The following is a 27,539-nucleotide window of genomic DNA, read 5'->3' as shown; positions in this document are numbered from 1 at the left end:
GGAGTCCTTTCTCCATTGATTGTTTTTGTCCATTCCCATTCGTGGGAAATTTACTATGTCCTTTTAATGAAAATATACATTAAAAATTATGGTTGGGCGCAGTGGCTCATGCCTGTAATCCCAGCACTTTGGGAAGCAGAGGTGGGAGGACTGTTTGAACCCAGGGGTTTAAGACCAGCCTAGGTAACAGGGTGAGGAGACTCTGTCTCTTAAAAAAAAAAAGCATATGACAAAGAAAGCACCTACTGTGTACTATTACAAAGCAGTTCCTTTAGCAATCCATTCCTTTGCCAGCTCTCTGTGCCTTAGGCTTTTCATGTCTGTATTCCAAGGAGAACAAAGTAAGGTGGACTTTGTGATGAGTTTTGCTCTAGTATTTTGATGACTTGTTTATAATATTGAAATACTTGTAGTGTGCTAAACACTAAGAATACTGCAGTTCGGAAAACACTGTTACTGCTTGTCTTTGTCCCTTTTGTGCTGCCATAACAGAATACCTAAGACTGGGTAATTTATTTTTTTTAAAGTTCACGGGTACATGTGCAGGTTTATTATATAGGTGAATTCGTCATGTGGGTTTGTGGTACCCAGGTATTATTATTTTTTTTTTGTCACCCAGGTATTAAGCCTAGTTCTCATTAGTTCTTTTTCCTGATCCTCTTCCCTCCTTTCACCCTCCACCCTCAGGTAGACCCCAGTGTGTATTCTTCACATCTGTGTGTCCAGGTGTTCTCATCGTTTAGCTCCCACTTATAAGAACATGCAGTATTTAGCTTTCTATTCCTACGTTTGTGTGCTAAGGATAATGGCCTCCAGCTCCATCCATGTTCTGGCAAAGTACATGATCTTGTTCTTTTTAATAGCTGTGTAGTATGTCCAGAATGGTATTACCTAGGTTGTCTTCCAGGGTTTTTATGGTTTCAGGTTTTACATTAATCTTTAATTCATCTCGAGTTGATTTTTGTATATGGTGTAAGAAAGGGGTCCAGTTTTGGTCTTCTGCACATGGCTAGACAGTTATTCCAGCAGCATTTATTGAATAGGGAGTCCTTGCTCCATTGATTGTTTTTGTCCATTTTGTCAAAGATCAGATGGTTGTAGGTATGTGGCCTTATTTTTGGGACTTTTTGTTCTGTTCCATTGGTCTATGTGTCTGTTTTTGTACCAGTACCATGCTGTTTTGGCTACTATAGCCCTGAAGTATAGTTTGAAGTCAGATAGTGTGATGCCTCCAGCTTTGTTCTTTTTCCTTAGGATTGCCTTGGCTATTCAGGTTCTTTTTGGTTCCGTGTGAATTTTTATTTTATTTTATTTTATTTTATTTTATTTTATTTTATTTTTTCTTTCTTTTTTTTTTTTTTTAAGACAGAGTCTTACTCTGTCGCCCAGGCTGGAGTGTAGTAGCGCAGTCTTGGCTCACTGCAACCTCCACCTCCCAGATTCAAGCGATTCTCCTGCCTCAGCCTCCTGAATAGCTGGGACCACAGGCCCGCACCACCACAACTGGCTAATTTTTGTATTTTTAGTAGAGACGGGGTTTCGCCATGTTGACCAGTCTGGTCTCAAACTCCTGAACTCAGGTGATCTGCCAGCCTCGACCTCCCAACGTGCTGGGATTACAGAGGTGAGCCACTGCGCCTGGCCTTATTTTTCTTGAGACAGAATCTTGCTCTTTCACCCAGGCTGGAGCGCAGCAGTGTGATCATGGCTTACTGCGGCCTCAACTTCCAGGCTCCAGCAATCCCCCCACCTTAACCTCCCGAGTAGCTGGAACCATAGGCACACACCGCCATGCCCAGCTAATTTCTGTATTTTTTTTTTCCAAAGATGGGGTTTTGCCATGTTGCTCAGGATGGTCTCGAACTCCTGAGCTGAAGCATCCCACCCACCTCAGCCTCCCAAAGTGCTGGGATTACAGGTGTGAGCCATCATGTGCAGCCCCGTTTGAATTTTAAAATTCTTTTTTCTAGTTTTGTGATGAATGTCATGGTAGCTTAATAAGAATAGTATTGAATCTGTAAATTGCTTTGGGCAGTATGGCCATTTTAATGATATTGATTCTTCCTGTCCATGAGCATGGAATGTTTTTTCTATTTGTTTTTGTCATCCCTGATTTCTTCAATCAGGGTTTTGTAGTTCTCATTGTAGAGATTTCTCATCTCCCTGGATAGCTGTATTTCTAGGCATTCTATTTTTTGTATGTGGTAATTGTGGATGGGATTGCATCCTTAATTTGGCTTTTGGCTTGACTGTTAGTGTATCGGGATGCTAGTGATTTTTTGTGTGTTGATTTTATATCCTGAGACTTTGCTGAAGTTGTTTAACAACTTAAGGAGCTTTTGAGCCAAGATGATGGGGTTTCCTAGGTATAGAATCATGTCGTCTGCAAACAGGGATAGTTTGACTTCTGTCTTCCTACTTGAATGCCTTTTATTTCTTTCTCTTGCCTGGTTACTCTGGCAAGGACTTCCACTACTATGTTGAATAGGAGTGGCGAGAGGAGGCATCCTTATCTTGTGCTGGTTTTCAAGGGAAATGCTTCCAGCTTTTTCCCATTCAGTATGATGTTGGCTGTGGGTTTGTCATAGATGGTTCTTATTATTTTGAGATATGGTCCTTCAATGCCTAGTTTATTGAGAGTTTTTAACACAAAGGGGTGTTCATTTTATGGAAAGCCTTTTCTACAACTATTGAGATAATCATGTGGTTTTTGTCTTTAGTTCTGTTTGTGTGATGAATCACAGTTATTAATTTGCATATGTCGAACCAACCTTGCATCCCAGGGAAAAGCCTACTTGATCATGGTGGATTAGCTTTTTGATGTGCTGCTGGATTCAATTTTCTTTTTTTCTTGTACCAGGTTTTGGTATCAGGATGATGCTGGCCTCATAGAATGAGTTAGGGAGGAGTCCCTCCCCCTCAGTTTTTTGGAATAGTTTCAGTAGGAATGGTACTAGCTTTTCTTTGTACATCTGACAGAATTCAGCTGTGAATTCGTCTGCTTCTGGCCTATTTTTTAGTTGGTAGGCTATTTATTACTGATTCAATTTCGGAGCTCATTGTTGGTCTGTTCAAGGATTCAGTTTCTTCCTGGTTCTGTCTTGGGAGAGTGTATGTGTCCAGGAATTTATCCATTTCTTCTAAACTTTCTAGTTTGTGTGCATAGAGGGATTTATAATATTCTCTGATGGTTATTTGTATTTCCGTGGGGTCAGTGGTAATAACCCCTTTAAGTTCTGTTCATTAAATATAATGAACAGAAATGTATTGGTTCATGGTTCTCTCCAGGATGGAGAGTCCAAGATCAAGGTCATCTGGTGAAATCACTGTGCCATTCCATGGTAGAAGAATAAAGCGGGTGGGGAGGAAGAGAGAGAAGTAAAAAGAGGTTAAACTTGTCCTTTTGTTAGGAACTCACTCCCTTGATAACAAACTCACTCCCATGATAATGGCATTAATCCATTCATGAGGACAGAGCTCTCATGACCTAAACTCCACTTAAAAGTCTCACCTGCCAGTGCCATTTCATTGGCAATTAAATTTCAACATGAGTTTAGGAGGGTACAAACATTTGAACCATAGCACTGCTCTTAGGGAATTTAGAGTCCAAAGAAGAAGGCAGACACAAAAAGAGATTATTATAGTATGACGTGGTAAGTGCCTGCAGGTTATGCGAGAGAACAGGGAAAACTTCCTGGAAGAGATGCCCCCTGAGCCAAATTTTTAAAAATAAGCAGGTGCTAACCCAGAAAAAAGGGGAAGGAAGACATTCCACCACCTGTGGTTACACCCAGAAGCAAATTCATGGAGGTGCTTGCATGGTACATGCTGAGGCAGCAACCCTTGGATCTTAGAACATCAAGATATACAGTGGTGATGAAAGGCCTAATCAGCCATGCTGAGGTGCTTTGGTTTTATTCTGCAGGCCCTGGAAACCAGTGAAGGGCTCAAAGTATAAGAATGACAGCCAGATTTATATTTCACATAGTTCACTTAGTGCTAAAGTCAGATTTAAAAGAAGCCAATGTTTTGAAGGCATCAAAGGCATTCTTCTTGAAGACAGGAAGACCCATTTGAAAGGTAAAGCAATAGTACTCACAAATGTTGATGATGGTGCGAACTAGGACAGTAGTGCTGGGAATCAAAAAGAGGAAAAAGCCTAAAGATATATTTAGGGGCGCTGGGCGTGGTGGCTCACACCTGTAATCCCAGCACTTTGGGAGGCTGAGGCAGGCGGATCACGAGGTCAGGAGATCAAGACCATCCTGGCTAACATGGTGAAACCCCGTCTCTACTAAAAATACAAAAAATTAGCCAGGTGTGGTGGCAGGCACTTGTAGTCCCAGCTACTCAGGAGGCTGAGGCAGGAGAATGGCATGAACCCGGGAGGCGGAGCTTGCAGTGAGCCAAGATCATGCCACTGCACTCCAACCTGGGCAATAGAGCGAGACTCCGTCTCAAAAAAAAAAAAAAGAAAAGAAAAGAAGAAATATTTAGGGGCTAAAATCGTTGGAAACAACTGTTTAGTAAAGTGGGCGTGAATCAAGCATTCGCTCTCTGATCTTTTGTAAGAAAACACTAATGTTGAAACTTTACTCTCCCACATTGACAAGACCTAGAAGGTAGATCCTTGGAAAGAATCCCATCTGATAGAACAAAAGTATTCCATGCTTACTACTTTTATGGGGGGGGCAGTTATATTCCTTAAAAATCAAAATAAATGTTATCAAATAATTAAGAGATAGTCAGATTCTCTCTAGGGGAAAAAAGTCCTAATTTGGTTTTGAGATTTAAGAAAAAAATACAGGTATTCTTTCATAATTGTAATGGAGATGCTGATAACAAATTTAGCTCAAAAAGTTTGCAAATATTAAATGGAGGCAATGAAATGACAGAAGATATAAACATAAAATAGAATGTTAAAATACGAAATAGAATCTTCCATATACCAGTACAACATTCTTAAGGAAAAAAAAAAACTACGCAAAGCTCAACCACCCATGTAACAAAGATATTTATAATGTGTAAATTGTTGTCGGGGAACTTAGGTACTGTGGAACTAGAGAATATCTGAGTAGCAAAGAAACTTGAGTTCATTTTTGTGTTGAAATGACCACCCTGTTCATTTTAAATATAGGGAGCACAAGTCTAGAAAGAATTAACTGATTTTCTCCCAGCTAATACCTAATTAGGATTAGAGCCAGGATTAAAGTTTTTATCTTTTGGCTCTCAAATACTAACACATTGTGTTACTGTGAAGTTTTGAGTAGCATTTCAGAAGTTTGACATGTACTGGATTTGCAGGAGACAAAGTGTTCAGAAGTGCTAGTAAGGACCAATTTCCTTGAAAAAGAAAACAAAGCTAATATTGCAATTATCAGTATCAGAGTACTTAGTATTATTGTCCTTTAGAATTTTTTTCAGACCTGCCATTTTTATTATATATGCATAACATTTACCATTTTAAATTTACAATTCATTAGCATTAAGTACATCCACTTTTTTTACAAACATCACCACTAATCATCTCCAAAACTTTTTTCATATTCCTAAACGGAAATGATGTCCTTATTAAACAATAGCTCCCTATCTCCTCCTCCCCTCAGCCCCTGGCAACTACTATTCTACTGGATTTGACTACTTTAGGTACATTATATAAGTGGAATCATGCAGTCCTTGCCCTTATGTGACTTACTTATTCCACTTGGCATAACATCCTCAAGAAAGGGTAAGTAAACTTGAAGACATAGTAATAGAGATTATCTAAATTTAAGCATAGAGGAAAAATGCACGGAGCCTCTGTAACCTGTGGAACAGTTTACCATATGTATAATTGGAGTCAAAGTATCTCATATAGGTAGAATCTTTGTAACTGGCTTACTTCACTTAGCATAATGTTTTCAAAATGTATCCATGTTGTAGCATATTTCAGAATTTTCTTCCTTTTAAGGCTGAAAAATACTCCATTTATGTACATTACACATTTTGTTTATTCATCTGTCAGTGGACATTTGGGTTGCTTCTGCCTTTGGGCTATTGTGAACAATGCTGCTATTAACATGGGTGTACAAATATCTGTTTGAGCCCCTGTTTTCAGTTCTTTCGAATATATACCCAAAAGTGGGATTGCTGGATCATATGGTAATTCTATGTTTAATTTTTTGGAGGACCCACCATATTGTTTTCCGTAACAGCAACACTGCTTTTCCTTTTAGTTTCTTGCATTTTCTTTGTAAAGTCCCTATTCTTCTTCTTACTCACCAAGCCTCCCTTTTCCTATTTCAGTTTAGACTATTTTTTTGTTTTGTCTCCCATTTGTAGTCCCTCTTTTATGTCCTCTTATGCAATTTTGCATCCCTGTATGCATGTATATCTGTCATGTCTAAGTATATGTTTGTGCAAGAGGAAAAATGTGTCTGTACAGGCAAGGAGCTCGGTAAACCTCATACCTTCTCTGCCCTCCTCAGTCTCAGCAGCATCATTTTTGTGGCCATTTAATACTCTGTTACATAGATATACAAAAATTTGTTGATTCAGTGCCCTAAATAAGTACTTTTAAGTTGTTTCTGTTTGCCATGATGAACTTCTTTGAACGCTTATCTTTTGGACTCATGTCTGTTTCCTTAGGTAAATTCCTAGAGATGGAATTTCTAGGTCAAAGGAAATAACATTCTTGTTTGTGTTTTGTTTTCTTTTGAGTCAAGGTCTAGTTCTGTCACCCAGGCCGGAATGCAGTGTCACGATCGCAGCTCACTGCAGCCTTGACCTTCCAGGCTCAATCAATCCTCCCACCTCAGCCTGCTGAGTAGCTGGGACTACAGGTGCATGCCACCATGCCCAGCTAATTTTTTGTATTTCTTTTTTGGTTGAGACAAAGGTCTCACCATGTTGCCCAGGCTGCTCTCAAACTCCTGACCCCAAGGTATCTGGCCACCTTGGCCTCCCAAAGTGCAGTGATTACAGACGTGAGACACCATACCTGGCTGGAAATAACATTTTTTAAACTTTTGAAATATATTGGCAATTTGCCTTCATAAAAGTTCTTCTGAAATACACTCCTACTCACAGTGTATGAAAGGCCTACTTCCTGGATTTTAAACGAACACATTACTAGTTGAGAGATGATAAATGTTTTCATGTTTGATTATAAAAGGAGATGTCGAATGTTTTCCAGATGTTTGTTATTTATTTGTGTTTCTTTTGTGAGTTGCCAGGCACGGATCCTTTGTCCATTTTTCTGTTGAACACTCCTTAAGATTTTAAACAAGAGAGTTCAAAGAAAAAAAAAATGTAAAGATGCTGGTTAAGAGTTCTGCAGCAAAGAAACTAATAGTGTAAGAGTGAAAGGAGAATTTTAAGACTCTGGCTAGCATAAAATATTGTGGAAATATGGAAGAGAGAGATTCTCAACCCTGGTTGCCATTTAGAATCCATTAAACCAGACTCTCCAGGGAGGAAATCTAGGCATCAATTTTTGTTTTTTAAATTCCCCGCAAATTTTAATGTGCCACAGGGATAGAGAAAAAGTGACTTACTGATAAAAGCAGGAACTATGAAGTAGAGCAAATGTGACACAATACTGTAGCAATTTGGAGAAATTAACCTTTAAGAGAAAGGGGTTGGAGTTATTCCTGACCAAGGGGAATCATGATTGGCACAGATAAACACATCAGTGTTTAAGTGGCATCATATCTGGTTATCCAGTCTCTCCACTGTGGTAATACAGAGTCTTCATTCTTGACACGTTATATCACATGATGCTGTCCAGTGAATTATGTGAGTTCCGCCCAGGACAGTTGCCTCCTAGTTAGGTGGCTGCATCTTCCTCCATTCTGAGAGTGATTGTACAATGTTAAAACTAAACTGTAAGCTAAGTGAGGACAGGGTCTGAATATCTCTAGAACTTCACACAGAGTCTGGAATGTAGTAACTGTAACAAATATATGCTGAGAATGGATTGAGTATCACAAAAACGATCTGAGATTATTCCAGTTTCTTCCATAGTTTTCATACTAAATTAAGATGTGCTTCATTGAATACAATTTTAATACTTTTTAGTATTTTCTACACAGTAATGAACTACCTTTTTGTCATATTATCTTCAAGGACAAGATTTCTTTGAATTGTATAAGGTTCCTCTTATGACGACTGATTGAAGACACTTTTTTGAGGCCTCAAATTCTTCTTATGAGCATTTAAAATATTTCCATCTGCCTTGCTTTACCTTCTTTATGATTTTTATATGACTAGTTTGACTTGGAGTGTTTCTTGTATACATGCAGAAGGCTGCTATAAATTATCTCTGTTTGTATATGGTTGATGTGTTTTCTAAATAAAAGCTGAGAGTTTTGTTTTTGCTTTGGGTTTGGGGTTTTTTGTTTCAGGGTGTTTTGGTTTTTTGTTTGTTTGTTTGTTTTGGTTTGTTTCCCAAATACATCACATATTAGGTACTGGCTTGTCTTCCATAGTCAAAAATATCTTCAAATGCAATTCTTCTGTAGCATTGCAGAAAGTAATTTGTGCAACAGTTTTTTAAGTACCCTTTACAAATTATATTTTACATCTGGATTTTTACCACCAGTTTAAAAAGTTACAATTCATACACTGTTATAGCAACACTATTGGTTTTTTCTGAGTTAGAAATCTTCATTTTGAAGTGAGAAACACAGATCTACATTTTTAGTTACCTAAGTTTTCAACCAAATACTCTGCCAAAAATCTTTTAGAAACTCGATTTTAAAGTCCTTCAGGCTGTCTCAATGAAAATCATAAGCAGTTCTTTGGTATTCTGACAAGACCATAAAGAAAATAGAATATTATCTAAAATGTTTCTTTTAAGCTATTTCAAACTATGACGGTACCTTGCTCAAAGTAGTTAGTAAACATTTGTGGAGGGAAGGTAGGAATGCTGGCATGCCACAGTCGCCCAAGAATAGCAGCTATGTAGAATGGCTGTGTGGGGACCCTGGTTCCAGCAGAACTTTCACCCTACTGACAGCTGCAGCCAGGAAACTGCATTATTTAACTGGTTAGTTCTTTGGGTTGTAATGAGCAAAGGATCATTTCAGTTACTTCAAGAATGGATACTTGCTTGCAAGGGGACCCAGAATTAGCTTAACAGCCAGGTCTCAGGAAGAGCAGGAACCAGGGAAGATCCCTAGGAAATGGATTGTTGTTGAATTTTTACCCCAGTGCTCCATCATTACCCTGGCCCCACTGTCCTCCCCATGTGTGCTCCATACCCTCGCTCCTCTCTCTATTTGCAGGCTTTCTCTGCGAATATAGCACCTACTCCTTCCCAACCTTGCCAGTGTTTTGCCCTTATTGGTCTCCTTTACACCCCTGCATCCATTCAAGCTTCTGCTTCCACCACAAATTGCTTCCTTCTTACCATGTTTGTTGTTTGTTGGGTGTTCAACTGTGGTGTTTTATATACATTCATTAAGCTAGGCTGACTTTCTGTCTGCTTGACGTGTCCCTTACCTAGAGAATTGTATTAATAGCACCTACCATGATGGTGGATTTGACAATTTCTTGTTGTTGTTATGTTTATTTTGGTTTTATGTATTTTACAGCTATTTTATTGGTTATATTTAGACTTGAATTATTACATTTTCCTGCCGAGTTTAACCGTTTTTCCCCATTTCCTGTGGTGCTGATGAATGTAACCTTTTGATTAAAGCGAGTTGCCATATTTTATCTGTCTTTGCCCTAAGCTTTTTTATTTTTTAATTTTTGGCTAATATTGATAAAGCTATCCAGGTTTATTTTAGTTGCTATTTGCCTTGTATATCTTGTCCTGTCTTTTTTTCTTTTCACCCTTCATTGTGTCATAAACAGCACATACCTGGATTTTAGCCTTTTGTTGGCTTGTTTGATTTATTAATTTTTTTATAACTGCGATACTTTTTTCTTTTTACTAGAGAATGTAATCCAGTCACACTTGTTGGGAGTTCTGATTTATTTGAATTTATTTTAAATGTGTTATGTTACAATAAACCGCTCTTTAGAACACTATTTTTCAAACTCATTAAGGCTGTAGAGCAGGGGTCCCCAAACCCTGGGCCACAGACCAGTACTGATCCGTGGCCTGTTAGGAACCAGGCTGCAAAGCAGGAGGTGAGTGGCAGGCAAGTGAGCAAAGCGTCATCTGTATTTACAGCCACTCCCCATTGCTCACATTACCTCCTGAGCTCCGCCTCCTATCAGATCAGCAGTAGCATTAGATTCTCATAGGAGCGTGAACCCTATTGTGAACTATACATACAAGGGATCTAGGTTGTACACTGGTGAGAATCTAATGCCTGATGATCTAAGGTGGAGCACTGAGGAGCAGCTGCAAATACAGATTAACATTAGCAGAGAGGTTTGACTGCACAGAAACCATAGTAAGTCAACTGCTTGCAGACTCATGTCAAAACCTTATCAGTGAGTGGCAAGTGACAGTTAAGCTGTATCTGGTGGCAGGCTTAACTTTATAGTGGCAAGTGAGTTGACGTACTTCAGTTGTACAGCTGCATCTGGTAGCAGGCTTTAAGTCAGAACCCGACAGTTATTTTAGCCCACACATGGCCCACCCATTATTTTATTTACCATGCCTCTTTCTCACGCTGCACACTTGTCTCAGTCACAGTTTTGGTAAGCCAATGAGCTAATCCTAGCCAAAATGAGTACAAAATAAACGTCACTGGAGAGCTTCTTTGAAAAGGGGGGAAAGACCCAGTGATGAGACAGCAGAAGACTTTAAGACTGGCAACAAAATGAAAGCTGCATTTAAAAGAAAATACGAAGAGTCCTATTTAAATTACAGGTGCATTGCAATAGGTGATTTCACATTCTCCAAACCTGCTTTGTATAATATGTGGTAACTGGCTATCCAGCGAAGCCATGAAACCTTAAAAACTGCTTTGCTACATGGAGACCAAGCACTGCGCATTAAAAGACAAGCCTTTGGAGTTTAAAAAAAAAAAAAAAAAAAAAGTGAACGGGAAGAACAGAAGCAATCATTGAAGGCCACAGCTTCATCAAATGTGTCTGTACTGACAGTATCATTGTTAGTGGCTAAACGCATCGCTAAAGCTAAGAAGTCCTTTACTGTTGGTGAAGAGTTGACCTTGCCTGCTGCTAAAGACATTTGTCATGAACTTTTAGGAGAGGCTGCAGTTCAAAAGGTGGCACAAGTTCCTCATTCAGCTGGCACCATAACTAGACAAACTGATGAAATAGCAGAGGACATTGAGGCACAATTGCTAGAGTGGATTAATGAGTCACTGTGGTACGCAGTCCAGGTTGATGAGTCTACCGCTGTTGACAACAAGGCAACAATGCTTGTTTTGTGTAATGTATTTTTCAGGAGGATGTGCATGAGGATATGTTATGTGCAGTTTTGTTGCCAGCCAACACCACAGCTGCAGAACTGTTCAAGTCTTTGAATAATTACATGTCAGGAAAACTGAACAGGTCATTTTGTGTGAGTATATGCGTGGACAGAGTGGCTGCCATGGCTGGACAGCTTTCTGGTTTCACTACTCAGATCAAAGAGGTTGCTTCTGAATGTGGGTCCACACACCATGTCATCCATAGAGAAATGCTGGATAGCCAAAAAATGTCACCTGAACTTAACAGCATTTTGCAGGATGTGATTAAAATTATCAGCCACATTAAAGTACATGCTCTTAACTCACGTCTCCTTCGCACAGCTCTATGAGGAGGTGGGCGCAGTGCACACGTCTTCTCTTATACACAGAAGTGAGATGGCTTTCTAAAGGTAGGTCACTGATCAGAGTTTTTGAGTTACAAGAGCCACTCCAGAGATTTCTTTGAGAAAAACAGTCACCACTGGCAGCACATTTCAGTGCCACAGAATGGGTTGCAAACCTTGCTTCCTTGTGTGACATATTCAACCTGCTCAACGAACTCAATCTGTCACTTCAGGGAGAACAATGACTGTGTTCGAGTTGTCAGATAAAGGGGCCGCATTCAAAACCAAACTGGAATTATGGGGGTGACAAGTGAACACTGGAATTTCTGACATGTTTCAGACATTAGCAGAGATTTTGAAAGAGACTGAGCCAGGGCCTTCTTTCCCCCAGCTGGTGCATGATCACATATCTCAGCTTTCAAAGGAGTTTGAGCATTACTTCCCAACCACAAAAGACCCCCCAAACTGGGAAGGAATGGATCCACAACCCATTTGTGGATAAGCCAAGGTGAATCGACTTTGTCCGTGCTAGAGGAGGACCAACTGCTTGAAATCGCAAATGACGGTGGCCTTAAAAGTATGTTGAAACAGCTTCAAATCTTCATACAGTCCAGATTGAAGTCAAGGCAGAATATCCAGAGATTGCCCCAAAAGCCCTGAAAAGCTTGCTTCCATTTCCAACATCCTATCTTTGTGAGCAGGGTTTTCTGCAGTAACAGCAACCAAAATGAGATTATGGAGTAGACTGGACATAAACAACACACTTCAGGCATCACTGTCTCCCATCACCTCCAGATGGGACCGTCTAGTTGCAGGAAAACAAATTTAGGGCTCCTACTGATTCAACATTATGATGAGTTGTATAATTATTCCATTATATATTACATTGTAACAATAATAGAAATAAAGTGCACAATAAATGGAATGTGCTTGGATCATCCCAAAACCATTTCCTCCCCCTGATCCATGGAAAAATTGTCTTCCACAAAACCGGTCCCTGGTGCCAAAAAGATTGGGGGCCACTGCTGTAGAGCACAAGTCAGTCATGCTTTTTGTGCAATACCACAGAACATTAAACTTCAGTTAACTATATTCATACTTCCCATGAAATTGTGTGCTCTCTTCTGCTAGACTATAGGTTACATAAAGAATACTGCACTCAGGGGTTTAAGAAGAAAAGTTAAATTTGATAACATTGTGTCCATTCACTTAATGCCTTCTGAATTAAGTAGGAAAGGAGCACCATTATTTGACCTTTCCATCTCAGCATCTTAGTTGAGCTTGTAGAACACCAACGTTCTTCAGAAGTATAATTACTATTAAATAAAAATTACACAATAAATTATAAAATCCTAAAATATAAATCAGTCCAAAGGCTTTAGGTACATTTCTGGATAATATCTTGTAAGTTTTGGAGTCAGATCAACCTTGCTTTGAATCCTGGCCCTGCCATCTTCTACTGGGTGAACATGGATATGTTTTGTAATCTCTCTGATTTTCATTCTCCTTATCTGTGAAATAGGATGAAAATAATAATAACTTTCTCATGGGATTATTGTAATGGTTAAGTGAATTGATAGTTATAAAGTGTTTAGTGCAGTATTTATCATATAATAAGTCCTCTGGAAATATCTGCCATTATTAATGTATTATTTCAATTGGACTTACTATATTAGGACCCCCAAAGGAGATGATTGTCTGAGTTGAATTTTAAAGGATTTGAATGGATTAGCTCAACTAAGAAGCAAAGGAAAGAACCTTCAGGCATACAGAATAGGCTGTGCAAAGATATTTGAAATATAAGTAAGATTTTAAGAATGAACAGTGTCAAGAGACCACTGGGAAAGCCACCATTCTTTCCTCTGTAACGTCACCTAGTGACACACTCAAAACAAGAAGTGGTGGAAAGGGATGAAATATAGGTCGTTTTTAGTATAGAATTATTGTTTCTTATGCTCTTATATAAATGACTGTTAAGTAAATATTTGTGTGTTTTATCTATTGAATATCCAACATTATAGTCAAAATTGAAAGAATACCAGTTGTCAAAGAAAGTAGCATATTGTGGTTAAAAACTATAGCAATGGAGTCAGAATAGCTGAATTAAAAATTCACTCAACCCCTAACAACTATGTGTTTTTTTGATAAGCCAATACTTTTTGAATTCTCACTTTCTCCCTAAAACTGATGATAATGCCTGTTAAGCTCAAAATAACATGAGTTATTGATTATACATGATCACCAAAAACAGTAGATAAATTAAAATTTAATAATTGATTCCAGATTACATTATTTTTTCTTATTCTGATTTATCCTTCTAATTGTATTTTGCTTAGGATAAAATTAAAATCTGTTTTTATTTCTTTAAACTACACGAACAGATGGCAAAAAGATGTAACCCAGATAATTATAATGTAGTGACAGAAGTCATTCTAGAATTTAAAATTTACTATAATTAATTGGCAAAATACAAAATAAAATATTGATTTTGTAGTTATTTGTCACTGTCATTTTTATTATTTTACAAACGCATACTTTTCTTGTCTTCAGTGAATTTAAAAGCAAGTCATCAGGAACTTTTGACAAATGACTTTGTTCCACCAAACCCTTTCTGCTCTGTTTTTCAGCATTCTGGTTTTCCCACTTTCCAGTTCTTGTACACATACTTTTTGCCATCCAAAATGGCAATAGTTGTCCAATCCCCACTTCCTAATCCCCTGTACATACATATACATTTTGCCTGCCCTTGCCTCTTGCAATCTCTAATTCCAAAATTAGCTCATTCTCCACCTCCCTATCCAACCTTTTTTCTTCCTCTAGGACTGTTCTCAGCTGGAAGTAAGGAGATGTATATATAATTATCCAAAAAGATTTGCTGAGCTTAGGTGGTATTTTAATTTTTATGTGTATGTTTAATGTTTTGAGTGATAAGCCTCTCCCAACACCTTGTATACTCAGCCCTCCATGCCATACTGGAAGAATAAAAAGGATGTGCCCCTTTTTGTCCCCACTTTTCTGACCATATTCCCAACTAAGTTTATAAAGACTCCCGTCACATAACTTCATTTCCAATTTGGAAATTTCATAACTGGCTTACTTTTTCCCTTGGGCTTCTGTCGTACATAGCACTTTTGCCCTGCTCTCACCCCATTGTATTATTTATTATGTACCTGTCATCTCTATATTATTTATCTGTATTATTTATTAGGCATCTGTCATCTCAACTTTCTATATAATGTCTTTTAAGCTGTAGACCATTCATTCAAAAATATTTATTTCTGCCCATGTTGGAATAACTAGTGAGCATCCAGAGATCACTAGACATGCAAAGAATCAGGAAAATGTGATCTATAACCAAGAGTGGGGAGAAAAACCACTCACTCAAAGTAAACACAGAAAAACAGGGATGGTGGAATTAGCAAAAAGGCCTTTTTTTTTTTTGGAGACAGGGTCTTACTCTGTCACTCAGGCTAGAATGCAGTGGTGCAATCAGAGCTCACTGCAGCCTCAACCTCCTAGGCACAAGCAATCCTTCTACCTCAGCCTCCCGAGTAGCTGTGACCACAGGTGCACGCCACCATACCCAGCTAATTTTTAAATTATTTGTAAAGACAAGGTCTCACTGTGTTGCCCAGGCTAGTCTCAAACTCGTGCGCTCAAACAGTCCTCCCACCTCAGCCTCTTAAAGTGCTAGGATTACAGGCATGAGCAACCACGCCCAGCCAGAAAGGGATTTTAAAAGTCGTGTTACAAATGTGCTCAGTGATTTAAAGAAAAAGATGAACACAAGAAAAATGGAAGATATATGAATGAACCTAATTAGAGGTCTATAAAATGAAAAATACAATATCTGAAATAAAAAATTCACTGGATGAGCCTAATAGGGTGAACATGACAGAAGAAAGGATAAGTGAACTTGAAAAACTAGTAAAAGATATTATCTCAACTGAAGCAACAGAGAAAAAAATGCACAGTGTCTGTGACCTGTGGAACAGTCTACCATATATGTCATTGGAGTCTTAAGAATAAAAGGGGAGAGAAGCAGAGAGGCACTAAAAGCATTTGAAGAAATAATGACTAAAATTTTTTAAACTTGTTGCAAACTATGCAAACAATGAACATCCAGCAAGATGAGCATGACACAAACCACATCAGAGCACATTGTGATCAGATTCCTGCAAATCAGTTATAAACAGAAACTCTTAAAAGTACCCAGAGGTTAAGAAAAAAAAGACACACGTTACATATAGATGAACGAAGATTGACTGCAGACTTCCTGTCAGAAACAAGATGTAAGTCAGAAGAAAATAAAATCTTTAAAGTGCTTGAAAAATAAACTGTCAACATGGAATTCTATATCTTTCTAATATAAAGGGGAAAGATAAAGACTTCCTAAAGACTTTTTAGGAAAATAAAAGAATTTATCACCAGAAAACTCACACTATAATAAATGTTAAAGGAAGTTCCTTTGGGTGGAACCAAAATGATTCCAAATGGAAACTCAGATCCGTCCAAAGGAATGAAGACCCCCAGAAATGGTAAATATATGGGTAAATACAAAGACTTTTTCTTCACTTCCTAATTTCTTTAAAAGGCAATTGACATTTTAAATTAATAAAGTAGTAACATAGTATTGTGAGGTTTACATCATGTGGAAGTAAAATGTGTGACAGTAGCACAAAGGTTAGAAAGAGGAAATGGAAGAATACGTAAAGTAGATTACATTTTTAAGTAAAGTGGTATGGTACTGTTTGAAAATAAAGTGATCGGTTTAAGATGCGTATTCTAAACACTAGATCAACCACTTTTAAAATAATGGGGGGGTGGAAATCAGCCAGGCATGGTGACTTATGCCTGTATTCCCAACACTTTGAGAGGCCAACGTAGGAGACTCAGTTTAGGCCAGGCGTTCGAGACCAGCCCTGGGCAACTTACTGAGATTTGTCTCTACAGAAAAAAAAAAGGAGGAGGAGGAGGAGGAGAAGGTAGACTATAACACACAAACAGGGAACATGAAATGGAATACAGTTAATCTAAAAGAAAGCAGGAAAAGAAGAAGGAAATAAGTACTGTAATGTCATGTAGTGATATTGCTATGAAGAAAATTGTTGGGAAGTAATGCTTCATGAATGTTTTCATCTTTCTGCATGATCAGGACTTTCTGAGCAAAGATTTCTGGCACCGGGTTAAAGAATGTTTTTTGTTTGTTTGAGAAGGAGTCTCGCTCTGTCGCCCAGGCTGGAGTGCAGTGGCGCGACCTCGGCTCACTGCAACCTCCGCCTCCCAGGTTCACACCTTTCTCCTGCCTCAGCCTCTCGAGTAACTGGGACTACAGGCACCCGCCACCATGCCTGGCTAATTTTTTGTGTTTTTAGTAGAAACAAGGTTTCACCGTGTTAGCCAGAATGGTCTTGATCTCCTGACCTCGTGATCCACCCGCCTTGGCCTCCCAAAGTGCTGGGATTACAGGCATGAGCCACTGTACCCAGCCTAAAGAATGTTTGAATGGCAAACAAGCCTTGGAAGTTAAAGACGTGTGGAGAGATTCAGAGACTTCTCCCCAAGATAATTTGTTTTCATGCTAGGGGTTGTAAACCTAGAGACCCTCCCCTTCTCCCCCTGAGATGATTTGTTTACAAAGCAAAGGTCAGTAGGTCATGTGCAGGTGATGCAAGCTGCTTCTTCCCCCACCCCAGAGGGGAGAAGGAGCAGCAGCTGTGTGTGAAAAGTCCTACATAGGCTCCAAATTTCATTACTGGGGAGTTATTCTTATCACGTAACCTTGTGGGGGACTGTTAGAACTAAAGTATAAGTATGTAAATACTCTCTGATTCAAAAACCTGGTGGTTTTTGTTTTTTGTTTGTTTGTTTGTTTTTGTCAGAATAAATAAGTCAATACTTAAAAATTATATCAAGAAGGGAGTGTCTCCTATAAGGTGGTCTGGGAAGTCCTCTCTGAAGAGGTAACCTTTGAGCAGAGATGTGAATGAAGTCAGCCCTGTAAGACTGTAACATGGGAGAATACCATAATGTACTAATCTTTATTGTCTCTCTCATTGCCTGGTACACTTTTTCACACATACGTAAATTTTAAGTAGATAGGGGTCAAGGATATGACACTCTGAAAGACTGGTCACTTCTGGCTAGAGTGTTGTTTGTCCACTGTACAAATTCCAGAGTAGCTGCATCTTCAGACAAAATGACATTTTTGTCACAGACATTTTAGCTAGGAAAAGATAAGAGTTTCATGCCTGTAATCTCAGTGCTTTGGGAGGCCAAGGCGGGAGGATTGCTTGAGACCAGGAGTTCAAGAGTAGCATGGGCAACATAGCGAGACCCCATTTCTACAACAACAACAAAAAATTAGTTGGGCATGGTTGTGTGCCCCTATAGTCCCAGCTAATCAGAAGGCCAAGGCAGGAGGATCGTTTGAGCCCAAGAGTTCGAGATTACAGTGAGCTGTGATTATACCACTGCACTTCAGCCTGGGCAACAGAGCAAGAACCTGTCTCTTAAATAAAAAGATATGGGTTAGAAATCAAGATCAGTTAAAAACTGTATAAAGCATAATTTATGTTTCATTACCTTAAATAAATAACATATATGTCTCCAAATGAAGGGTTAGGGAACATAGAATGAATTTTTAGTTGGGAATTTTTTTTTACAGAGGTAGAAATAGATGTCACTAACTTGATTTTGAAATTACTCTCAGCCTTTTAAATGTGGCATATACAAATGCCGAGAAGAACAGATATGGTTGAAGATACAGGCAGTAAGAATAATAAATTAGCGTAATGAATTTTAATTAGGTAATAACTAACAGTACAATCTCCTGTTACAGAGGCTTCTGTTGTCAGAAGCTTGCAGCCAAAAGGAGAAAAGATCAATGCAAAAGCCAAAAGGCAACACATTTGGTGACTTTTGGCTGAAGCCAATATTAGTGTGACCTCTTTGGTTGAAAGACATCTCATCCCCATATAACCGGGTCATTCCTTCCTTTGGTTTGAATAATCTCTGAGAATCTGTAAAAACCACATCATTGTCACGAAGTTAAGAGCAATTGATAAGTTGTTCTGGTAACACCTGTCAGTGAATTAACTCAGAGCACAAAACCCAGGCATTTAAGGAGTTGACAAGTATTATTAAACCTGTTTTGCAAGAGAAGAAGCTGGTTCAAAGAGGGAAAAGCTGTCAAAAGTAATACAATCAGTAAGTGGCTCAGGCCTCCTGCCTGGCACACCCAGGCTCTAACCACGTGGCCTCTCATGGCAGGGAAGACTGGGGCCATGTATGAACATTTATCACTGTTCCTTTCAATCCAACCTAAAGACAATTGTGGCATTTTAAAAGCTATGCATTTGTTTTAAATTCAAATATATTTCTTAGGCATGGTTTTCTCTGTTCAGGTTTTCTCCCTCATTCAGAAATTTACACTGTTTTTACCTTTAAATGGTAGTAACAACGTATTTCTAGTAATACTGTTTCCTTTTCTTTTTAATTTGAGCAATTTAATTTTTCTGTCTTTGACACTCTGTTAAACCTCTTTTTTTAAAATTAGAACAAATCATAGTAATGCTTTCATCCCAGGAGACAGTGCTTTGTGCAGATGCTTTCTTGAACCTGAGCATAATTTCATGATTTCAATAAGGAAGAAAGATAGGAAAGTCTAATTCAAAGTAAATTAGGATTTATAATTCAGAAATGCTTCTGCCTGTTTGTAACTAACTTTCTAGTTGCTCTCTCCACTCTTCAGTTTATTTACTTTAAAAAAAATTAAATCAGCCGTAAACTGTCTTAGTCTGGGTTTAACAGAAACTGGAGCATAAGACAGAGGCTTAAGTGCACATACTCAGTTAGCACCATAACCCAGGAGTCAAGAGCAGGGGACAGGGAAGAAGGAAGAGCGTATACAAAGGTATTTGACATTTGCAAGTTGACCACTGGCTGCTTAGTCCTTCAGGACGGTCTGAAGAGACAGAAGCCCAGGGGTGGGATGACAGCAGCATTCAGTAAGGCTCTGTTAGGTGACACCTGCAAGAAGCCAGCTAGTGCCCATGAAGAACTGGTGGCTAGTAAATGAGGCAGAGGCCACATGAATCTGAAGTAGTGACAAGTGGTATCGTATAATACGCTGAAATATTCTTGTCATATGTATTTATGTATATAAGAATATAAAGTAAAACACGAACTTTTAGTCCCCACCTTTCTTTGTGAATACCTGTCATTTAACTTTTCACTTTTTATGCATGTACATATCATGGGAGAACATATACATATATCTTTTTCCTTTTTTTTTTATTTTTTTTTTATTTTATTATTATTATTTTTTTGAGACGGAGTCTTGCTCAGTCACCCAGGCTGGAGTGCAGTGGCCAGATCTCAGCTCACTGCAAGCTCCGCCTCCCGGGTTCACACCATTCTCCTGCCTCAGCCTCCCAAGTAGCTGGGATTACAGGTGCCCGCCACCTCGCCCGGCTAGTTTTTTTGTATTTTTAGTAGAGACAGGGTTTCACCGTGTTAGCCAGGATGGTCTTAATCATCTGACCTCGTGATTCGCCCATCTCGGCCTTCCAAAGTGCTGGGAGTACAGGTGTGAGCCACCACGCCCGGCCATCATTTTCCTTTTAAAAAACATAAATCAGCCAGGCACGGTGGCTCACACATGCAATCCCTACACTTTGGGAGGCCAAGGCAGGAGGATCGCGTGAGCCCAAAAGTTTGAGACCAGCCTGGGCAACATGGCAAAACCCCATCCTACAAAAAAATACAAAAAATTAGCCGGAGGTGGTGGTGTGCACCTGTTGATCCCAGCTGTCTAGGAGGCTGAGTTGGGAGGATCATCTGAGCCAAGGAAGTTGAGGCTGCAGTGAGCCATTTTTGTGTTGCACTCCAGCCTCAGCAGCAGAGCAGACTGTCTCAAAAAAAAAAAATAAATCAGGCCAGGCGCCATGGGGCAGGCCTGTAATCCCAGCTCTTTGGGAGGCTGAAGCAGGTGGATCAGGAGTTCAAGACCAGCCTGGCCAATATGGTGAAACCCCATCTCTACTAAAAATGCAAAAAATATTAGCTGGGCATAGTGGTGCGTGCCTGTAATTTTAGCTACTCGAGAGGCTGAGGCAGGGAAATCGTTTGAACCCAGGAGGCAGAGGTTACAATGAGCCCAGATAACACCACTGCACTTGCGCCTGGGAGACAGAGTGAGACTCCACCTCAAAAAAAAAAAAAAAAAAAGAATCAAACGTACTAATCTCCTTATTCCGTGACATATTTTCTTCACTCGTGTATTACTTGCATCAGGGTTAGGTTTCATGCTATTGTCAACAAGTTGATTTTGCCTTGGAGGTACATCAGGACACAATGATTAACATTTGTTGAATTAGTGCATGAATGAAGGAATGTATCACTTCTAGTGACAGTTCTTGCTTATGGAAGAGGAATGCTGCTGATACTGGGAATGCAATGGGCAAGATCTGGTAAAATATGAAGTTGTCATTGTCAGATAGTTGCCCAGTCATCCCTGCCAGTCTCCCCCTGCTTCCCTAATCTACACCTCCACATCCTCATTTCAGAACAGTAATAGATGCTATATTGGGGAGACACAGAAAAGAGACAGAGGGAGGCTGGGTGCTGTGGCTCATGCCTGTAACCCCAGCACTTTGGGAGGGTAAGGCAGGTAGATCACTTGAGGCTAGAAGTTCGAGACCAGCCTGGCCAACATGGTGAAACCCCCTCTCTACCCAAAATACAAAAATTAGCCTTGCCTGGTGGCGCATCCCTGTAATCCCAGCTACTCACGAGGCTGAGGCAGGAGAATCACTTGAACCGAGGAGGTGGAGGTTGCAGTGAGCCGAGATTGTGCCACTGTACTCCAGCCTTGGTGACAGAGAGAGACTCCGTTTGGGAAAAAAAAAAAAAAAAAGAGACGAGAGGGAGAGACAAAGGGAGAGTCTTACAAAAATCTGTTCAATTAGCAAATATCTGTTAACTTCTTGTCAAGTGACAGACACAATGCATAAAATGGAGAACATGACATACTTGGTCCCTGTCCTCATGCAGGGAAAGTCTACAGTTGAGGGAAGAAAGACAAGAGTAGGGGAAGGATGCAGAAGAAAAAGAGGAGAAATTAGCAAAATACCAAGAGTGAAGAATTTCAGTGATCACTGAATTAATACAGTGCTTGTGTTAATAGAAGTTGTTTAGAAATGAGTTTAAATCCCAGCCATCTGCTCCCACATCAAACACACCTACCGTACCCATGATTTTGCCCTTCCCCCACATACATATGCATCCCAGTAATCATCTGGTGATTTTTAAATGAATTCTCATGTCAATAATAAAAATTACACTTGATTCAAACCAGTGAATTGTAACCCAGATCTAAGTATAAATATACTGGAAATCGTAAGTTTCTTTAGTGACAGTCTTACTAATCAAGTTATTTGGCCTGTTTTTAGCCACATGGGATATTTTTTCTTTTTAAGGTTGCTGTGAGTGTTGTTTGTAGCAGCATCAGTAAGCCAAGAATTCACATAGTTACTCAATCACACAGATTACTCATCATTGCCTGTTCATAACAGAATCCTAAAATGTTTAAGATTTCTAATGCAAATCAAAATCTCATCATCACTTGTCATTGCTAAATTAAATGACAGGATAATAACATTACATTAAAACCATTTTTCTCTTGATTGAGTACCTTTTTCAGAAGTGAACCTTCTAGATGTATATTTTTTTCATCAGTACTATAAATGCATTTAGAATCCAAGATAAAAATAGAATTTAAAGGGGAGGAGTGGGATGTTTTCAAATTATTGATGAGGCTCTTTTGAATCTCAACCATATTTGACAGTGTACTGCAAGGGAATGGAGTAGTTCAGCTCAATTTATTGACACTTTTAGAGCTATATAAGGGAGGTTAACAGGTTGAGCTTGGTCCTTATTGAAACAATCGTGTGTTCTTAGCATCAGTTATAAGTCATCCCCTTGCAAACTGGCTGTTAGGGACCTATAGGAATTGGCATTGCTTTGTTCTAATATAAGATACTGGCTTCAGGTAGATCACAATCTATGTGGGAAATTAATATAGATTTCTAACCTGTAAAAGCAGCATAGGTTCTCAGTGGCCTTACTATTGTGAACTTACTTCTTTACCTTTCTTTCCTATCTAAAGCTAATTAACCTTTTATGGTCACACCTACCCTCTTTTTATCTCTCCCTCTGGCCCTTGGCCCACTTCTTTGTGGCCAACTAACCAATGTTTGTGCCACCTGCGCCCATCTTCTTAACTTGCCCTAGAACTCCCCAGAACACCTCTTTCATTTTAAAGTCAATCATTTCCTTCCATCCTTCAAATATTTCATTTCTTCATACCGTCCATCTTTAATAATATGAAATATAAAAATCATACCCTGGATCAAACCTTTTATTTTTGCCTCACTTAATACTATCATCATTAGGCAATAATAGCATTATGGTAAAAATTCTTACCTCTTGGAGAAACTGATAAAGGTATTGACTCAAACAAGATTGGCTATGAGATGATAATTATTAAATTATTAAATCTGGATGGTAGGTGAATGAGGGTAAGGGAAGTCAATATGCTACTTTCTCTACTTTTATAGGTTTGAAACTTTCCATAATAAAAATTTAAAAATAACTTAGCTCTTTAGGGTTCCTTTTTTAAAATAGATGCTCTTTTTGAGTGAGCGCATGAAATGATGTGGTATGCAGGATGGCCTAAGACTAAAACCTGATCCTGCTGTCTGAACACCCCACTCTTACTCTACCCCTTAGTAAACAAAAAAGATTCTTTAGTACCTGGAATTGTAACTTCCCTCTCTCCTTAGGTCCTGTACTTGATTATCAGAATCCTGATACACTTCCTGCTTCTTATTAAAGTAACCAGATAAATCCATATAGAAATATACATTAATTTCATCCCATTTATTAAATCCCACTGTGAATAAAGTTCTGCGCTGGCATTAGGAAAGGGAATATGAAGGAAAGGTATTCATGAATAACCCTGATGCAGTACACTAGCCACAGTAGTGGGCTCTAGGAGACAGAGAGGAATTCTGTCAAAGAGACTCATTCTTGATAGTGATGCAAACTACTAAATGTCATCCTAAAGGAAGAAACAATCTTCCTTGCTTCTGCTCGTAATTCTAAGTGTTAAGACTATTTAGAGCTCTACCATATAGCCTTCCCTCTCTTCTAAAGAACTTAAATTGATTACAGTTACCAATATGCCTTTTTTCTTCTCTTTTTAAATTACAATAGTCTTACTTCTCGTTTGCCAAAAACTGGAGAAACCATCCACGGACATAAGTTTTTTATTGGCTTTGGAGGGAAAGGTGCCAACCAGTGTGTCCAAGCTGCTCGACTTGGAGCGACGACATCCATGGTGTGCAAGGTAAGTATAAAGTATAGTGGAGAGGATTCTAGAGGTAAGAATCTGGTTTTAAGACTGGAGTTCATTGTTTTTATTTTTTTCAACCATTTTAAAGTGAACAATTCAGCAGCTTATAAAACGTAGAGTGGCATTTAATACATTCAACCACCACTTCTGTCTTGTTGCAGAACTTTACTATCATTCCAAAACAAAATCCCTTACCCCTTAAGCAGTTCCTTCTCATTCTGTCTTCCCTTTAAGGCCCTGGGAACCACCAGTCTTCATTCTGTCTCTATGGATTTATCTGTTCTGGACATTTCATGTAAATGGAATATATATTATGTGACATTTTGTACCTGGCTTCTTTCACTTAGCATACTGTTTTTGAGGTACAAAGTTGTAGCATATATCAGTATTTCCTTCCTTTTTATGGTTGAATAATATTCCATTGTATGGATATACCACAATTTTTTTGTTCATCAATGAATGGATTGATGGATGCTTGGGCTGTTTCCACCATTTGACTCTTATGAATAGCATTGCTACCAACATGCATATACGTCTACTTGAGTGCCTGCTTTCAGTTCTCATGGAAGTTTATTGTTTTTAAAGATCTAAATAAGAGAGAGTAGTCTCCCTTGTCCTTTATATTAATGTCTACCTCATTACATCCTCTGGGAAGTAGCAGTTCTCAAATAACTTAATGCTACATTCCCTGAATGTAATGAGTTTATAACTGGGGTGTGAGAAGTGAGGGAAATTAGCCTACTCCAGTGGGTTTCTGTCATCCAGCTTCTAAACAACAGCATGAGTCAACCTGTTTTTAGCAGGTTTCACTGCAGCAACACAGCTTTTGGAAACTTCGTGTAATAACTGGTGATTTACTCATCTCTAAGTCATTTTCTTCTAATGCTGTATCTTAGACCTGAAAAGAATCTTGGCCTTAATGAACTGCACATAACTGATCTTTTGGCATTGTTTTGTTTTCATGTATGTAGAGATATGATATTGTAACATCCAGTACTCCTATTTTTATCCATGCTACTGAAATAATTTGGAAATAAATTAAATGGGCTGCCAAAAGTCTACATTTTTCATTTTTCATGAAATTTTAAGGTGCTAGCATTATAGCATTAGTATAACAGGAAAGGTAGATGATTGTGTTTGTTTGATTTTTAGGGAAAGCTAGGCTGGGTCTGCACATTATTAAAGGGCAAGAAAAATACAAGGAACTTAAAAGAATGAGCTTTCTCCTGTGAACTATATAGATTTTACCAAAAATCCTCAAAATGTCATTTTTCATTGCAGTCAGCACTTTTCTCTCCACAGGAGTTTTAAATGATGTATAAACTATACAATTATCACTTCATCTGCTAGTGAACTGTAATTTTATTTCTAACCTATGATTAACATAATTTTCACATGGCTATTGGGTCAAAAACATCACGTGAAGCATAAGATTCAAAGTAAGAAACCCTCTTTCGCTAAGACTGAGCTCTTGATAGATTTAAAATATCATTGTAATTAATCAGCAACTAATTATGTCCCAGGAATTATGGGGTTGTGAGAGGGGACTGATTAAAAACTTAGGCCTGACCCATCTCGTACCTGATTAGCTGTGGAATGTTTGGAGAGTGATCAGATGGTGCTGACTTAATTAAGAGGACCTAGGAACTGGAAAGAAGATGATATAATTTCCTGTGTAGGAAAACCTGGACGTAGAATTGGCATTGGAAGCTATGTACTCAAAATGGCTTCCTGAATGAGGGGAGTTCCTAGAGCTGGAGACATTAAAGGAGAGATTAGAGAACCCCTCCCTCTTGGAAGCTTTATAGAAGCTATTTATGTAGCCATTAAAGTCAAGATTGGATGTCCCCTGGGATCTCTTCCAAGCCTAAGATTATGAAATTGATTTTATTTTAGGTCTGTTGAATTTGAGGTAAAGAAAGAAATGACAAAGAGAAATATTTGAATTATGGAACTGAACTTGGGAAATGAATCCTAAAACCATATGAGTGGATGGGAGAGGAATAGAAGCAGGGGGCTGTATTTTGGGAAATATTCCAGTTAGGAGGTTGATTAAAGCAAAAGTACTATTTGTATATGACGGTTTATGTTAGCATCTGTACAATTTTGAAAGTTCTATATATCTACCATGCCCCTGATTTAGTCATCTAATGTTTAGCACCGCAGTGGATTTTAGTGCATAGCAGAGGATCAAAAAACATGACTACAGCTAAAACATATCCAGGGTAACTTTGGTTAGATAACCCAGGACCTTTAGACATGGAATTATTTAAAAGCTGAAGCAAATTGCACAATATTCTTAGACTTCTTAAAAAGAAAATAGTATATTTTTATAATAGAAGTTATTTCTGTCCATTAATCATATTTTATCCATTGTGAAATACATTTTTATTAAGCAAGTTAGTCAAACTTGCTTTATAGCAGTTTTTTAAAGATGACAAGTTCTAAGTAGAAACCAAAACCATGAAATTTATCAAGATAAAAATGAACAGATGGAGCAAAAGAAAAACAGGTAAAAATTTTCTATGGCTTTCTCTGCAAGATTTATTTACCTCTTACTACCTATAACAAACTAAACTTCAAGCTCTTACGAAGTAAGACTGATGGCCCAAACCAACTTCTTATATTGAGCTAGGGAGAAATATTTGTTAAGATATTGTGACAAAGAATATTAAATGAGTTACCTCAATATTTATACAGTGATACATGTATAATGAAACATTTGAAGTATTTAAAAGTTATTTAGTCAGTTTTTAACTGAGTCATGGACCAAAGCTACAGTCTAGTGATAAATGGAGATGGTATTTTCAGATTTAAAATCCCAGCAGATATTGTATAATATGAAAGTCTTCCTCCCAGGACAAAGAGCCTATTAGGGCGTCTTTCTTAAGACTTCACCTGAGTTAAGTGTTTCCTGCTCCATTCCATCGAAGCCAAATGTTAAGAGGAGGAAGTTATTCCTAAACATCAAAAATTGGCAGTTCAGGAGAGGACCACGGTCAAGTAAGGAACTCAAGATGCAGTGGCCCAATATGAGCACAGAAACCATGAGCAGGTATGAACCCAAATGACCCAGGTCAGGAATCAGCAAACTGGAAACACCTTCAAAAAATTACCCTGTCTTACTTCCTTCAAATATGAGACTATCAAACTCTCTAATACAGGTAGCTATCTGTTCTCCCTTCAGAACCATCAAGCATGAAGTTTTGTGACAGAGGTGATACTGATGCAGGCTGCCCTTCTTGGCTTTGCCCAGGCAAGAATTTAAGACTGAGCCAAGGATAAGAAAAAGCCACTTTGACTGAACCAGTGCTGCACGGCTAACCCATAGGCTGGGTGCCCAGAGGGTAGTGTATGGACTGTTAGCAACTATATTTACATGTACTTTAAATTATATGCTAATTAAGAGGTAGGTTATGC

General features: G+C 38.6%; 1 protein-coding gene across 3 annotated transcripts in view; it reads left to right on the top strand.

Moving 5' to 3' along the window:
* The window catches only part of RBKS (ribokinase), a 108,693-nt gene that overhangs the window by 7,016 nt on the left and 74,138 nt on the right, over positions 1–27,539 (top strand). For all 3 annotated transcript variants that reach the window (XM_038006216.2, XM_073022887.1, XM_038006217.2), the window contains exon 2: positions 23,981–24,113. In XM_038006216.2, the coding sequence (XP_037862144.1) occupies positions 23,981–24,113 (133 nt within the window). The remainder of the gene's footprint in view (positions 1–23,980; positions 24,114–27,539) is intronic.

The sequence above is a fragment of the Chlorocebus sabaeus genome, chromosome 14 (genome assembly GCF_047675955.1).
Source record: "Chlorocebus sabaeus isolate Y175 chromosome 14, mChlSab1.0.hap1, whole genome shotgun sequence".
Taxonomy (NCBI): domain Eukaryota; kingdom Metazoa; phylum Chordata; class Mammalia; order Primates; family Cercopithecidae; genus Chlorocebus; species Chlorocebus sabaeus.
The sequence above is the reverse complement of the archived record's forward strand: the minus strand, read 5'-3'. Positions and strand labels throughout refer to the sequence as shown.